The sequence below is a fragment of the Acomys russatus genome, chromosome 14, assembly GCF_903995435.1.
Source record: "Acomys russatus chromosome 14, mAcoRus1.1, whole genome shotgun sequence".
In the NCBI taxonomy this organism is placed as follows: Eukaryota; Metazoa; Chordata; class Mammalia; order Rodentia; family Muridae; genus Acomys; species Acomys russatus.
This window is the reverse complement of record NC_067150.1, coordinates 3,055,335-3,071,712: the sequence shown is the minus strand read 5'-3', so window position 1 is coordinate 3,071,712 and position 16,378 is coordinate 3,055,335. Positions and strand designations below refer to the sequence as shown.

Here is a 16,378-nt window from a genome sequence, read left to right as displayed (position 1 = left end):
AGTGTGAAAGCATACTAAAAGTTCCCAGGTTGATCAATGCTTGTTTTAACATATTTGAGGGCTTGTTTTTTTATTGAAGTAGTTGAAAGGTCACGTTTCTTTTACCTTAGTTCTAACAAAACCCAAAACGTTATTCTCATGCCAAAGGTAGCAGTCTAAATGTAAGTGCCTTGTTGGGATTTCGGCAGTCTCCTGCGAATGTATGGCCAATTTCTCACCTGAAGCCATTGTTTATAAGGGCTATAGCCCCTCCTCATGCCTAAAGTGCTTAAGGAATAGCTGGCCACAGCTCTGAATACATGAAGATGCACAGCTTATTGTTCCATGTTCTCTGTAAAAGAATTTCTTATCAACCTGCCTTCTTTTCTTTTCTTCCTGTGCTTAGGTTTTTCTCCATGGATGTTCCAAAATATTCAAATGTGTACAAAGAAAGAATCTTCCTAACTCTATGGCCTTCTCTTATCTGCTTTTGATTATCATTTCCTTTCTTGGTCAATGATACAACCACACAAGCAGTTATGGCATTAACCTAACAGCCAACTGTTCTAGGTTTAAATTCCCTCTCTCTCACTCTTTGATCACAAGGGGTTTTATGGAGATTAAAATCTGTCAACAAAAGAGAATGCTGGTTGGCTGATTTGTTAATTTATTAAATCTTACTTAACTTCTACTATATGTCAACCAATGATGTGGACAAGGCTGTGCTGGGCCAGTCAGCACACACATACATGCAGTTAGCTGTGTACATAAATATGTATAATCATCGGCTTCAAGATAGAAACAGGACAAGCAGAGGATCGGAGAAGGCTGGGAGTTGGGAAAAAAGATGTACAGCAGGCACCTGTATTTAAAATGCTGTAGCTGACTAGTACACTCACTGAGGAGTTTGTGAAAAACCCACCATGATGTATATGTCTGCTACACTATTTGATAAATCAGAGAACTTAAAAAAAAAAAGAACTAAATATTTCACATTCTTGTTTACTGAGTTAGAATCTTACTGTAAGTACCACTGGGATTATTCATTGTAAGCTTTGGATAATGAAATTAAGTCAATCAATTAGTCAAGAGTTCAGTAAAGAGATAGAAGCAGAAAATGCAGGCTGATGGGTTCTTTTCTCATTACAGCATAGCGACCCAAATAATGTAAGATTTTCCACAGAGGATCAGTGAGAGAAGTGAAAAGGTGTAAGCCAAAAAATACAGTGGCATGTGTAGGACACACGAGGCCAAGCCAACGGTGGTGGGGGTGGGGCTCATCAACAAAGAACATTCCATGTAGGGAGCCAATGTCTATTTTTAAAGCAAAATTAATTTTTTTAGCCACACAAATGCTGCCCTTGCAGATAGGTCATAAGACATTACCTTTATCTTCACATATTCTGTTTATATTAACAGAATCCTCATAGTGTTTTCAGATCTTCTCATTTCTTTCACTGCTTGTAACAGTCAGGAAGAAAGATAAAGAATAAAGCATATTTTAAGGCTTTGTCTAATCTTGTTTCTCCAAAGAAATTAAAATGAGAACTGTGTTAGTTTTGGCTTTATTTGTATCATCATTTAAAACCCATCATCTGGGAAAGTCAAAACAGAATAGGAATAGTATCTCTCAAGTGAAAAGAGGGTTCACAGCACAGTTCAGTCAGAGGAGACAACAAGGCCTAAGGCCTTCACCAGACCCGCTTAACCGGGCTGTGGGATGATTTCAAATAATGACAGGTATAGAAGAGGAAAGGGAATGGGGACACTGAGGATGCTTATGGAACAGCACCATGAAGAGATAAGGAGAAATGCCTTGAATTTGCTGTAGGCAGGGAAAGCTGACCTGGGAATATTTGTTGGCTCAGAAGAGGTAGCCAAGAAGAGCCAGTTGGAGACAGAAGAGACATGAACTCTAGAGACCTAGATTATGGAGTCATATCATCAAAAAGGTAGGATCATGGAAAGAAAGGTCAAGTAAACTGCACGGCCAGACCCAGGTGACCTGAACCAAGCAGCACATATATGGAATTGCTACCTCCTTGCTTCAATGGAACAGCAAAGCTGGTCCTTCTATTGTTGCTGGTACTGTTGGCTGTTGTTAAGTTGCATTCAATTATGTCTGTTCAGAGACATGATCATTCTGTCTATCACTGTATTGATCTACCTTCCCATTTATGATCCATCCATCATCTTTGATCAATCTATGATCATCAATCCATATCATAAGCTGCTGAATAGCCAAGTTACCTGATACTACAAATGAGTTGCTTTTATTTTCTAGTTAGAATTACATTCGGCATGACCCCCTTCCTCATCACAGTCGCAGCCTTTACTTTAACATAACATAAAAATTTTCTGTAGCTTGTGATCTATAGGCCCCAAGTCATATCTGGAGAATCTGGTTTTGTTAGTTTTACAACTTTAAAAATATTTATAGACATCTCCATTATCTTATGCAATTTCTGTGGCTGCTTTCTGCTCTGATTACAGAACCAAGATCATATGACCTAGAAAACCTAAATTATTTGCCATCTGGTCTTTATAAAAGTGTTACCAACCCCTGCATTTGATCCAACTCACTAACCATTTTTTCCAAACTAAAATATGTAAGTTGAATATGTGCTTTGTGCACATACAAGCTATTAAGGATTCTGGATCCAATAGGTTTAACCTCCAGTGCCAAGACAGCTCCTATACACTGCCCTCTTGACTAAATAAATCTGTGAGCTACAACCAGACAAGTTCATTCTCAGTGGTCATTCCTAGTAAACACTGGATTGTCTGCATTGCCTCCATATATTCTACAGCTATGTATACTCCCACCTTATGAAATTGGCACAACTATCAAACATATGATGGCTCAAAGACATCATCATTTAAAAAAAATCAACAGTTGCCTGGGCATAATCTAATCACTTCTACTGATGTAGGGAGATAAGCTGGAACTATTTCTACCTATCGCAAGAGCAAGCCTCTGGAAATGGCCCAGCAATCCCACTGTTGGGTGCTCACCTACAAGCACGTGCACCAGCCTATCATAAAGATATCCACACAGCAGTGCTTACCACACTAGCTAATCTATGGAAACAATCCTGGTGTCTAATAACAGAGGAAGTAACACATGAAGTGAGGTCTAGATATAACTGAACGGTTTTCATCTGTAGAGAATATAGTCATGTGCAGAAACATGAGTGTAAGTGTTAAACAAATGTATAAATGAGATAAACTTGAGGTATCTCATACGAAATCCCATATTTTATATATATTTATATAATCATGAATGCATATGTGACATCAAAGTAGAAATGCAACTGTCTGGGGCAACACAGACTAATAAGAAGGAAAAGAGAGACCAATGCAAAGTTGTGAATATGGTGGGCTCAGGGTCTTAATATTTGTAACATAAGTTGTTGTATGAAAACACCTTCATGTAATACAGTATGATGTGTTGAAAATATATACTATGACATTTTTAAAGAAGCAACAACAACAACAAAAACTAAGCCAGATGTTTGTGTAGTTCTCATGAAAACTTTCTAATGCCTGGAAACATGGATGGAGAAAAATCCCAGCTCTCACTGTTTGATGCCCTGGATGTGACAACCTCAAGCCAAGACAGCACTCCTCTTTGTCCTAATCATATGTTAATATTCTGGGTACAGATAAGGAAGTCACCTAGGCAAGTAGGATAGAACTGCATGGCAACTGCAGTCAAGGGTCTTTTAGTGTCTGCAAGGACCTTATGGGCTTGTTTATACACACTGTTACCCTCATTTAGGCTTTTAAGTAAATTTGTTGCCTATTTATTGGTTCATTTGGTTGCTTTTCCCACAACTAAGGGAGCTTCAGCAGCATTTCATAAGAACGGGCTATTGCTGTGTTGGGTATTAAATCTTCCAGTGAGAGGCAGAACGCGTGAGAAAGCCTCTTCTTACGTCAGATGAAGAGTTGTCCAACTCCTGTTCACATGCTCAGTGATTGTCTCCATGCTCAGCCATGCCACAGCTCAAGTGTAAAACTCGAAAAGCCTAACATACACAAGCTAATGACTGTAGTTATTAACAGAATGTGGCATGCTTAAAAACTGCCAAGTACATTTTGAGTTCTTACTACCAAAAAACTGTATGAGGTGATACATATGCCAATGAGTTTGTTTTAGCCATTCATTCCATAATAAGCACACATTTCTAAATATGTTACACACGAATACATAAATTTCTATTCATTAAAAGTAAATACCTAATAAAATCATTTTATTTTATTTATTTTTCTTTTCTATCTGTCCCATTTTTAAAAATTTTATTTTATTAATTTATTTAGATTACCTCTCAATTGTTATACAATCACTTGTATCCTCCCACTTCTATCTTCCTTCCTCTTTCACCCTATTCCCCTTCCCTAAGTCTGTGACTAAGGGGGACCTTCTCCCCCACTATATGGTCATACGCTTTCAAGTCTCATCTTGGTTGCCTGCTTATTTTTTCTCTGAGTGACACCAGGCCTCCTCACCCAGGGGAAGTGGTCATGAACAAATGGATGGAACTAGAAATGATCATACTGAGTGAGTTAACCCAGAAACAGACTCACATGGTATATACTCATTTATAATTGGATACTAGCCCAAGGGGCATGTCCCACGAAATTGGGACCAAGAGATTGGGATAGATGTGAGGACATCTTACTGGGACTCTAGGTAAGAGAAATATAGGAAAATGGGGAAATAGAAGGATCCAGAGGGTCATAGAAACCTACAAGAAAAAAATCATGACAGGTAGATCTGGGCCCAGGGGGGTCTGCTCAAACTACTGCATTAACCAAGGGCAATACAAGCAGTAAACACAAACCCCTACTCTGATCTAGTCAATGGACAGGACATTGTCCACAGTTGTGCGGAGAGCGGGGACTGACTCTGACAAATAATTTTTAAAGAATTATAATAAAGTTTCTAATCATAGGTGGCACAGCACTACACACATCCAAAACTGTCTTCATGCACCCACTCTACAAAACAGTACTGAGCCAAAATCCTTAAAATCTGAATAAATGTTGCCCCTTATGCTGAAAGGCAGCTCATGCGCCTCTGATATACTGTCCTGCCAGTTTCCCACCAGCCAATATGAAAACCAAAAAACCATAAACCACACAAATCACAAGGCAGAACACAACTAAAGATAATATATAGATTTCAGTAGACCAGAGTATAGATAGGAAAAAAGACATATTATGGTATGAATCATCAATGCTTGTAGTGAATAAAACAAAATAAAATGTGTTTCATTCTTTTTCTAGAGAAACCCTCATAAAAACATATTTCTTCTTGCATGGTAATGGTGAACGTACTAGGTCTTTATTTATGACTTACATTTATTTGGTCCTGAAGTACTGTATGGGAAGACAGAACATTTCTGTCCACTGAGTCTGTCTCGGATGCTTTTGCTAAAACTACCCTTCCACAAAAGTCATTGTAGAGATGCTTGGCTTTAAATTGCATTTAATTCTGAAATGCAGATATCTGAAAGAGGTTGGTGCTGGGAAGTCCATCATCCTGAAAATGAAGTAACAATGTGGACATGGTATACAAGCAGTGGGTGTGTAAGGAGTCTAGTCCCATGGCTCGCTTGGCCTGGCTCACTCCCTAGAACACACTTTTTCTACATTCAACACTGAGATGTCATGATTCTCTCAGTATTAAAACTTGTTGCCTTCTTCCCTACCTTCATTCTTTTTCTTTCTTTCTTTCTTTCTTTCTTTCTTTCTTTCTTTCTTTCTTTCTTTCTATTTTTGGAGCGGTTACAATGTTTCCTATAGCCCTGGTTAGTTCTGAACTCCCTATGTATCTAATGAATTTCTGATCCTTGCTTTGCCCTCTCTAGTGCTGGCATTACATGCATGCACCACTATATTTAGGTTTATCTGGTGGTGGGGGTCACACCTAGCTCTTTGTGTCTTATAGGTGATCACTCTGCCACTTGAGCTACACCCTCCACCTCAGTTCAGTCTTTTGATGGCTTCTCTTCACTCTCAGAATTATGGCCAACTCCCTCGTATTTTCCCCAGGTCCTTCACTAGTGGATATGTGCATTCCTGCATTCTAATTTTATTTTACTTTTCTATTTTAATTTTTTGTTTGTTGCTTAGTGTCTGCATGATGAGAGGCATGCATGCCACTGCATTTATGTCAGGCCAGAGGACAACTGTGTATAGTCTATTTTATTCTTGCACCTCTACATAGATTCCAGGGATCAAACTCAAGTGCCCATATTTGGACAGAAAGCACCTTCACTCCCTGAGCCTTCTGGCCAGCCCTTCATTTGATTATATTAGTATTGCTTTTATAATCCTCATCTGTACACCTTGAGAAGAGTTTTCTTTCTGTTCATAAGCTCCACTCCCTCCGTCCCCATCCTGAACTTTGAACCTCCTATTCATCATCTCTTTGTCAGAAAGCCTTTCTCAGTCTGTCAAGTCTTGGTGATATCCCCTGGACCTTAGTACGTTGGACCCATGAAAGCACCTGCCACGGGATACAGGGCATTGACCCTTTCACGCTTTAACTGTGAAATACACCTTTCTCAACTAAAAATCTTGCATAGACCTCAAACCTGCCATATAGAATAGATTACAGGTATGTACATGGCTGGAGGGTATTCAGCAGCCTTAATGTCTGCCCCATGATCCCTAAAGCACATCTGCAATCCTGGCTTTGCCTAGAAGGAACCAGAAAGTCAATTGGAACTATTCATTTTTAGTCTTTGTCAGCTCTTGGCTTCAGGACAGCCGGGACTACATATGTTTTAATTGTGTCCTGCTAGAGAACAGAAGATCAGCATGGGATATGGCAGATATCAAGGAAGCAAAATGGTCATTTAATAAATAGTTCTTGCCACAGAGCTTAGTGAAGGATGCATGATAAGCACTGTTGGTGTTACATTCTTTTCGGAAGACAGTTGAAGAAATGCTTGAAAAGAAATAATCGAATGAGGTCTAACTTACACCAACTCATTTCTACCCTGAAACTTTCTAGGTCCTTTCAAGAGGTGTCCAGGAGTTACAAGCATCCTCCATCTGGTTCACACAAAATGTTCCCATTCAAAGGTGTCCCTACATCTCTCTGAAATACCAACCAAATGATTGAACCAGAACAAGGAAAGTGCAAGAATCCCAGAAAGAACAGCATTTGCATCTGACTCAGATTTCAAGGGGGAAAACAAACAGCACCCAGATTATTCCAGACTTTTAGAATGAAAATGACAGGGCTCAGAGACCACGAGTACTGAGTCCTACCTGACAACATGCCCAGGGAGCTGGTTGGCTAGAAGAAAGCTGTGATTCTGTAGATTCTCCTGGATGTTTGGCCCCACCGTTCTGAAGCAATTTTGTTTTATTTTAGGTCACCAAAAAGAAAAAAATCCTCCAGACAAAAGTCACTTTCAGTCAATGCAGATCACATCATAGCTTAGGGTAACCTTTACTGTACAGCATCCAGGTAATGCACACCATCCAGGTACCCAGGATACCTACAATGCACACCATCCAGGTACCCAAGACTCACTACAATGCACAGCATCTAGGTATCCAGGACTCACTATAATGCACAGCATCTAGATATCTAGGACTCACTACAATGCACAGCATCCAGCTACCCTGGACATACGATAATGCACAGCATCCAGGTACCTAGGACATACTACAATGCACAGCATCCAGGTACCCTGGACACACTACAATGCACAGCATCCAGGTATCCAGGACTCACTACAATGCACACCATCCAGGTACCCAAGACTCACTACAATGCACAGCATCCAGGTATCCAGGACACACTACAATGCACAGCATCCAGGTATCCAGGACTCACTACAATGCACAGCATCCAGGTACCCAGGACTCACTACAATGCACAGCATCCAGGTATCCAGGACACACTACAATGCACAGCATCCAGGTATCCAGGACTCACTATAATGCACAGCATCCAGCTACCCTGGACATACTATAATGCACAGCATCCAGGTACCCTGGACACACTACTATGCACAGCATCCAGGTACCCAGGACTCACTACAATGCACAGCACCCAGGTACCCAGGGCACACTACAATGCACAGCATCCAGGTATCCAGGACACACTACAATGCACAGCATCCAGGTATCCAGGACTCACTACAATGCACAGCATCCAGGTACCCAGGACACACTACAATGCACAGCATCCAGGTACCCAGGACTCACTACAATGCACAGCATCCAGGTATCCAGGGCACACTACAATGCACAGCATCTAGGTATCCAGGACTCACTACAATGCACAGCATCCAGGTACCCAGGACTCACTACAATGCACAGCATCCAGGTACCCTGGACACACTACTATGCACAGTATCCAGGTACCCAGGACTCACTACAATGCACACATCCAGGTACCCAGGTCACACTACAATGCACAGCATCCAGGTACCCTGGGCATACTACAATGCACAGCATCCTGGTACCCAGGACTCACTACAATGCACAGCATCCAGGTACCCAGGACACACTACAATGCACAGCATCCAGACATATCAGAACTTGCTACAATGTACCATATCCAGATACACCAGGACATACACAATGAATAGCATGCAGGCACCTGGCCACTTCCAAAACCCACAACTCTCATCTAAGGGAATAAGAGATAATATATTCTGAAGCCAAATACCGGTCACCATGCAGCTAGATGACACTTAGCATTTTAATTCGTGGTGTAGATGTATGTAATTCTAGCAGATTTACCTAATGGCTTCAAAGATGTTAGGTCAAGTACAAAGCAAGGCAATACATGGCTATATGTTTCTTTTTTTTTTTCCTTTTTGGTATTTGTTTCTTACATGGTAGAATCTTGGTCTTCATCTTCCACTTTGAAATAAAGACAGAACCAAGCACTCATTGTCCCTCCTACAGGTGCCGGGACTGCTCTCCATGATGTCTAGAGACTCTCCTCATATTGCATCCTGACTCCCTCCAGCAGTACTTGGAGAGCATCCAGGTCTGTGTAGGCTTGAAGGCCTCCAATTTGAGTCTCTTTATCAACTAAATCTTCCTAGTCCCACATGCTCCTTTGGAAGAATTGAATTAAGTACTTCTAGCCATGCCGTTATAAAGCCAATGCCACGCTGTGATCAACACACACACACAAAAAAAACATAAATATGCATCATAAGGTTTGAAGCTCCAATACTCGTAGAACTGAACAGAAAATATAAAAACAATTGAATGTAAGATTTAGGCATTCTTCTGGCCCTTGGCTCTCAGATGCTTTCACAAGAGATGCCTTATATTTTCCTGGTTTGTTGCCACCTCTTTCCATCTTTGATCTCCCACCAAGGTCAGTGTGCTGTCATTTGTATGGCCCTAGAAAGCACATTGAAGATCCTGTAAATCTCTCGCTAGCTTATGACGAAGCCAGAGACAATTCAATCACTGGCATATTAGCCAAAAAGGACAAACTAGAATGGTTGCTAACATTTGTACTTGGAGAGGGATTTGTATTCTTATGTCTTGAGGCAAGAAGTACTGTCTAGTTAGATTTTAGAATAATTTATGATGTCATTTATCTGTGGCTCTTTCCCTTCCTGGCATCAGTCTGAACATCACCCATCACGAACAGTCATTATCAAGAAAGCATCAAACTGCATAGACACTGAAATAAGATGTGGCTCCTAAATTAGAGTCTGGTCTAGATTTAGGGATAGGATTAAAGTAAATTAGCTTGAGCAAGAACAACAGTTAATAATAGGATATAAGAAAGTATAAACAATGAGTTAAGTGTTTAAATTCATTGTAATGTATTCTTCCTTAGCTTTGAAACCTCACTTGAATCAAGCCTGCCATATTCCTCTGATGGGCATCTGATGGAAGGATCTGGAGGTCTTGTTTCACACTAAGGATGGTATTGTGATAGAACATTCTAGAAGACCAATCACCTTATAATAGAAACTTATCATTAACAGTCCTAAGATTTTTATACCATTTCTTAACTTCTCCCATTATCTGTGCTGTAAGACACAGCTAATCAAATCCAAGCTTTTTATATCAGGCTGAAAATAATAATAAAAACAATCCATCTCAATTGGCAACTGCCTTTATTCCTTATAGTTTCTTTCTCAACACACAAACTGGGCAGCAACTAACAGAACTGCAAAGGACAAACACATGGCATTCAAATGTGAATGTAGCCTTACCTTCACATAAGGACTTCCACACACCTCTCCATACCCATTCAGGGATTTCAGTGACGACTGAACACATCTTCTAATGACCATAAATCAATATTGATCAGATTTTGTTTTATATATTTCTCCTGAACATCTTTCTCATGCATGTCCTCCCCTGACTTCTATGCTGTCTACATCTGAGCATCAAAATTGCAAAATTAACATCTTCCTTAAAGATCCACAAGAGAAAGGGGGAAAGCAAACTGAAGATGTTTGTAATCTGAGCAAGGTGTGATGTAATAAGTTTACCTTTCTCCCTGATTTGAATGAGTTATTTCTGTGATGTTTAGACCTCTCCAAAAACCCTTGGAGTAAGCCTTTCAAGATTCCAACACATTACCGGAACCTGTTTCTGTCAGTCACTTGCCTCCCCCACCCCTATGGGTTCTTTATTGACCCCAGCATTGCTGAAGAGAGTATGCAGAGGCTGTCTCAACAAAACTCTCTGCTTGCCTTTCAACCATGTTTCCCATTATAACTGAGATCCTGTCGAAGACCTTTTTCTTTTTTCTTTCTTTCTTTTTTTCTTTTTTTAAAAACTTTTTCTTTCAACTATCCTCCTGCCTTATGATATTTTAACATTACAGATACGTAAATTATCTGTTCATAGATAATGAAAAGAAATTATTTGGAAAAACACACAGTACTCAGTCTTTCAACTTTCAACCCTTACAACTCAATCTTAGCTTGTTGTGCTATCTTTTCCCAGAAACTAATAACCCATTATGAAGTAACATTTTCTTCCATAAGTATGCCTGGAGTTTTTCTACTTCCCAGTCCATTTCTTAAAAGTAAGATTGTTAAAGAGAAAAATACTAAGTTGTATGTGTATGTGTGTGTGTGTGTGCACATGTGTTTGTATGTATTTGTGTGTGCGTGTGTTTGTGCATGTGCGTGTGTTTGGGTGTGTGTATACGCACATGTGTGCTATTGGCGTAACTGTGAAATATCTTTAGTGAAAATATGTAGCAATGTAGAGACATCATTAGTATTTTGACAAGTTCCTATGAAGACTAGATAGATATACAGAGTTCTAATAAAGAAATTTAAGATCAAAGTGTGCTCTTCAACAAAAGAAATGGGCCACACACACACACACACAAAGTCCAAGCTGTCTGACTGGATTTGGGTCAGATTCTTGGGTTAATAAGCAATGGCTACATGCTTCTCATATTCTGTCCTTGACTTCCTGTAATCAATACTTACTTGGGAGGGTTGCAAAATTATGGCTGTGAAGTCATGCATCAACATGGCATTTAACTCTAGGAAGCCAAAAAGGCAAATAAAGAATTATTAGCACAGCTGAAAACTGAAAGATCTGTCCATACCAGAGACACTGTCTTGTGAAACAAGGGACAGAAATTCACTCACACTCCACCTCATTTGCATTATAGTTGAGTGCAAAATCTCTCTTTTTAATTAAGGGGTCATCAAAATAGTCTTATGATATTTTACATAAAACACTGCCATCCAGTAAGGAATTGAGTTCCCAGGCCACACACCTTAACACTGCCATTTATTCTACATGTCATCAAAAAAACATAGCAATGTACTTCCCCCCAAGTTCCAAGGGCATTCCAAGGAAGTCTGAATTCAGGGCATATTAAGAAAGACACTGGTACATGACCAAGGTGGCTATTACAAACTTACCAAGATACTCAATGCTGCCAGTTCAAACACTGAAGCCACAAACAACAGTTTGGTAATGTCTTTGATGGGTGGGATGGCGATATGAGAGGAATTTGGTGGCTCTGGGTTCTTGAAAGAGATTCATATAGGAAAACAACACCCAAAAAGCTTAGGCCATTCCAGTTGCCCAGTGGGAAGGACTGCACCATTCCGGGGCCACAAGCTACAGCTGAGGACTTAAGCCTTAGGAGAAAAACTCAGGAAAAGAGGCAAGCCTGCACAGGACCATTCTTGGGACAGCCAATTCAGGAGCTTGGAAAACTTCAGCACAAAGGAAACCAACAAAAGAAGCCAGGTTCTCTGCAATTCAAGGAAATACCAGAAGCCCTGCTTCGCTTGAGTTCCTGAGTCTTTCAGAATTCCAAGGGAAAGTCACTTGAGGAACATAAAGGCAACACTGAATTCTCTTGAAAATAAACGACATATACTTTGCCAATCTGCAGCAGAAATAACCACAATGCTGAAATCTATCACTCCTACTCTCCTAAGATAAATAAATAAATAAATAAATAAATTGATAGATAAGTAAGTAAATAAGAATTATGTCATCTAGTAAAGGCCATTGAACTCCACAGCCTACCACAAGACCTGGTCTTTAAAAGAGTCAAATTAACCGGATCTTAGGTGAGTACAACACACAGCTTTCAAAGCTGGAAGGAGGCACCCACATCCTGGAATCAGCTATTCCAGGACACACACCTACTTATGTGACTTCTAAGGTGCAGAAAAGAAAACTACTTGAGCCATCGTACTTCCCGGCCCCTTGCCCCCCAGGACGAACTTTCACACACTCTCGGATGCATTCCTTCTGAGCTCATTTGACAAACTCAAAACCCGGAGGGGTTGGGGGCAGGGTGAACGGCGCAAAGAACCCTGATGATAGCAAAGTGAGGAACACAGATCAAATGAGTGTCTTACCGTTTCTCCTGAAGTTGGCATTGCGCAAAGCTTTGATGGATGCGCTCTGCGGAGCCGCAAAAGTGTCCAGATAGCTGCGAAAGTTCGCGCACACGAGAATGGAGATGAAGGTGAGCCGCCGGTGCATTTGGGATCAGCGACCTAGGGACAGCGTCGGTCCAAATATAAATAAATAAATAAATAAAGCCCCCCACGGCGCTGGGCCGGTGGACCTGTGCTGCGCCGCCTGGTGCCTTCACTGTCTTCGCTGCCCAGCACTGCCCGGGCCGCCCAGCTACTGTCCCAGCTCTCCCCAAACTTCCTGCATGCCGAACTTTCCAAGCGCCTGTGGTGCCGCACTTCCTTGTGGCGCTGACTTGATCAATAGGGACTGGACAAACAACAGGTTGACGTAGGTTCGCCTCCCTCCGGTGGCCGGCTGCCGCAACACAGGCTGCAGGGGGTGGGCGGCGCTGCGTCTGGCCCTCCAGGGGAGAGGAGGTTGTGGAGTTGCTGTGCAGTGGGGCTGGGTGCAGGGATTCTAGAGTCCCAGCATGCAGTCCCAGCCAAAGCCGCTCTGCCACTGAGCATGCCCAGTTTGAAGGTGGGCCAGACTCTTCTCAACTCCCAGGGTTTTATAGGAATTGACCAAGAGCAGAGGACGAGCATAAAGTGATAAAGAGTGAGGGGAGGATAGAATTTCTCTAGAGTTGAGTGTTAAGCTAAGGTGCTGGCCTTGGTGATGGTGGAATCTGGGGTGAAGGACTGGAATCCCGCTGTGTTTATTGTACTCATATCAGTCAATGAGAAATGGGGGTGGGGTGGGGTTTGGGAAGCCAATGTTGATCTTGCCTTGAGGACCCAGTTAGTAAGACATGAATGGATTGATTCACAGATGAGTTCAAATGATAAACAAGGCCAGTCATCTTTCCTATGACACACAGATGTATTTGTGACATTTCCAACACTAAGCACAGTAACGAGCACCATCATGTGAGTGAAATAAAGAGACGGGAGAGACACAGGGACTGTGTGGACACCTTAAGGCAGAGGCAGGACAGACTGCTCTACATAACCCTTTCCAGGCCAACCAGGGCTACAGGGTGGGGCTTGCTTCAAACAGCAAGAGAAAATGAATGAATACATAAATAAATTAGGCATGGTGGTGCATGCCTGTGATCTCAGTGCTTTTGAGGTGAAGACAGGAGGATCAGGAGTTCAAGGCCACCCTAAGCTGTGTAGTGAACTCCAGTCCAAGGCCAGCCTGTGCTATATGGAGACCCCAGGTAACAGAAAAGAAAACAAAATCGTGTGAATATTGCATTTTTCCAAGATTTTAAATATGTGTATAAGAAACAAGAAACAAGTATATTGGGCAGAGGTCAAAAACCAGCAAGAGGGAGGAAAGCAAGGAAACACTGGACTCCTGAACCTCAGTGTCTTTACATACAAGATATAAGTGGTGATTCTTGGTTTGTGCGACTGAGGCAAAAATTAGATGAAATAGTTTTAGACCTGTGACTTTTGTTTTTAGATAAATCTAAATCCGAGCATACGTATTTCCTCACCTCTTCACCAGCAACATCTATGAAGAAGTCCCAACCTCTTTTTAGGCCTTGCAGGTCCTGAACATCTTAGGGTGTAGGACATACGTGATATTCATTCATTAGAAGTGGCTGAGAAGGGAGGGGGGTTATGAAAATACAGACTTCACAAGTTACTCATCCATCCAACAGTAAAGAGGATAACGATGGGATCACTTCATCTCAATAACAGCACGATTTTTATTGGGCGAGTAAAGTAGAACACTTAAGAAAGTTCGCTACCAAAGCTCGTTGAAAACATTCGCTCTATGGTTATCATTATTTTAGGGGCTCATGCGTGGCAATGTATGCACCATTTCTCTGGGCTACAGTCAAAAAATTAGAAAACCTTTGAGGAAAAAATATAATTATATTGTTTCAAAATATAATCTGACCCTGAGAAAGGCAGAAAGCAGAAACATAAAAAGTGGATTTTTCAGGAAATAGCACAGTCAGGAAAGTGCAGGAAGCCCTGCATTCAGGTTCTGGCAGCTGTGTAAAAGCCTAGCACAATAGTGCATGTTTGAAGCCCTAGTGCTGTGGAAAGCAGACAGGTAGATCCTTGTGTTTAATCTCACTAACTGGTCTAGCCTGAAGGGCAAGTTCACTATCCAGCCAGAGACACTGTCTCAAAAACTAAGGTGGGGAAAAATAGAGAAATCCAACGTCAGCCTTTGGGCTTTGCATAGGCACACACACATATATCTACTGCACACAACCTTAAAAATAAGGATAGGTTTGCTTTTTGTGTGTTCTCTGTTCCAAATATCTCAAAGGTAAAATAGCAATCATTTAAGATAAGGTTCTTGATTCCTTAAGTGTATAGCCTTGTGAAGCAGAGACAACAACAAATGAATATATTAATTAATTAATAAGAGAAGAAGGGCTAGAGACAGATGAACAGCAGCAGGGAACTTGCTGGAATATCTAATCCATGTTGTAAACATAGTTGAAAATGCTGATTTAATTTTATTCTCAGGTTCAACCATGAGGATGTAGAAAGAATGAGAAAATGTGCAGTAGATTCTATAACTATTATAGGGGTCAAAATGTTCAAATTATCTGTCTCAATCTTATGTAAAACATTGAGTTTAAAGTATTTAATCAAGGTAGTTTTATCCAAGATACTAATGCTGGACACTTTGAAGTCATGGGTAATACATGATAGCAAATACTTGCCTGAAAATATTCAAAGACATCAGTTATCAACATGATCTCTAATAGCAATAAATAGCTAAATGCAACAATAAGACACAAAATCAGGCACCTGAATAAAACTAATTAATTTGAAGCCTGTCTTCAGTATTATGTAATGACTAATCTTTACAAATTATGACTACTAAGTCGTTATTGTGCAGAGACTAAATTTTAATAAAAGTACTTTAAGAGGGGAAATTTCAGGCATAAGGAAGGAAGATTATTTTATTTTTTTTAAAATGTGTTTCAAACAAACTCAAGAAAACATTGAATTAGTCACTGCTTTTAAATTATTGGGAACCAATAAGAAGGCAGAGCCAGCACAATGAAATCAGGTTTATAAATATTATTATTATGATTAACTACTTAAATCAGCTCTTCTATATTTAGCCACTGCCCCATGAAATTTATATAACTAAAGGGTACATGTATTGTTAAGAAAATGAAAGAAATAATAGCCTCTTACAATATGTCTAGCCATCATGGTGTTTATCCCATCCAAACGGCACTGTATCAGGAAGGGCTTGTAATATGGTTAAGTTAGGGTGTGACGCTATTTTTATCCTGTGCCCTTTTCCTTTATAATAGGAACCAAGAATGCTGTTTTCTGTTTCATTTTCAAACAATCTTGGCGTCTTTTGCTGCTTATAAAATCCTCTGTTGAAAAGGAATAAAATGTGGCCTGGCCTTTTGAGAGACTCCTCGTCTCTGCAAGTGGGTCACCCCCTCTTCCCTTTTATATTAAACTGAACTTCTGCCAGTCTTTAAATTCTAACT

At 40.6% G+C, this 16,378-nt stretch overlaps 1 protein-coding gene across 1 annotated transcript in view; it reads right to left on the bottom strand.

Moving 5' to 3' along the window:
• Positions 1-13,093, bottom strand: part of Pdgfd (platelet derived growth factor D) — a 224,739-nt gene extending 211,646 nt beyond the window's left edge. Inside the window, exon 1 of the mRNA XM_051155883.1 lies at positions 12,843-13,093. Within this exon, the coding sequence (XP_051011840.1) occupies positions 12,843-12,969 (127 nt within the window). The 5' untranslated portion in view covers positions 12,970-13,093. The remainder of the gene's footprint in view (positions 1-12,842) is intronic.
• Positions 13,094-16,378: the final 3,285 nt, after the last annotated feature.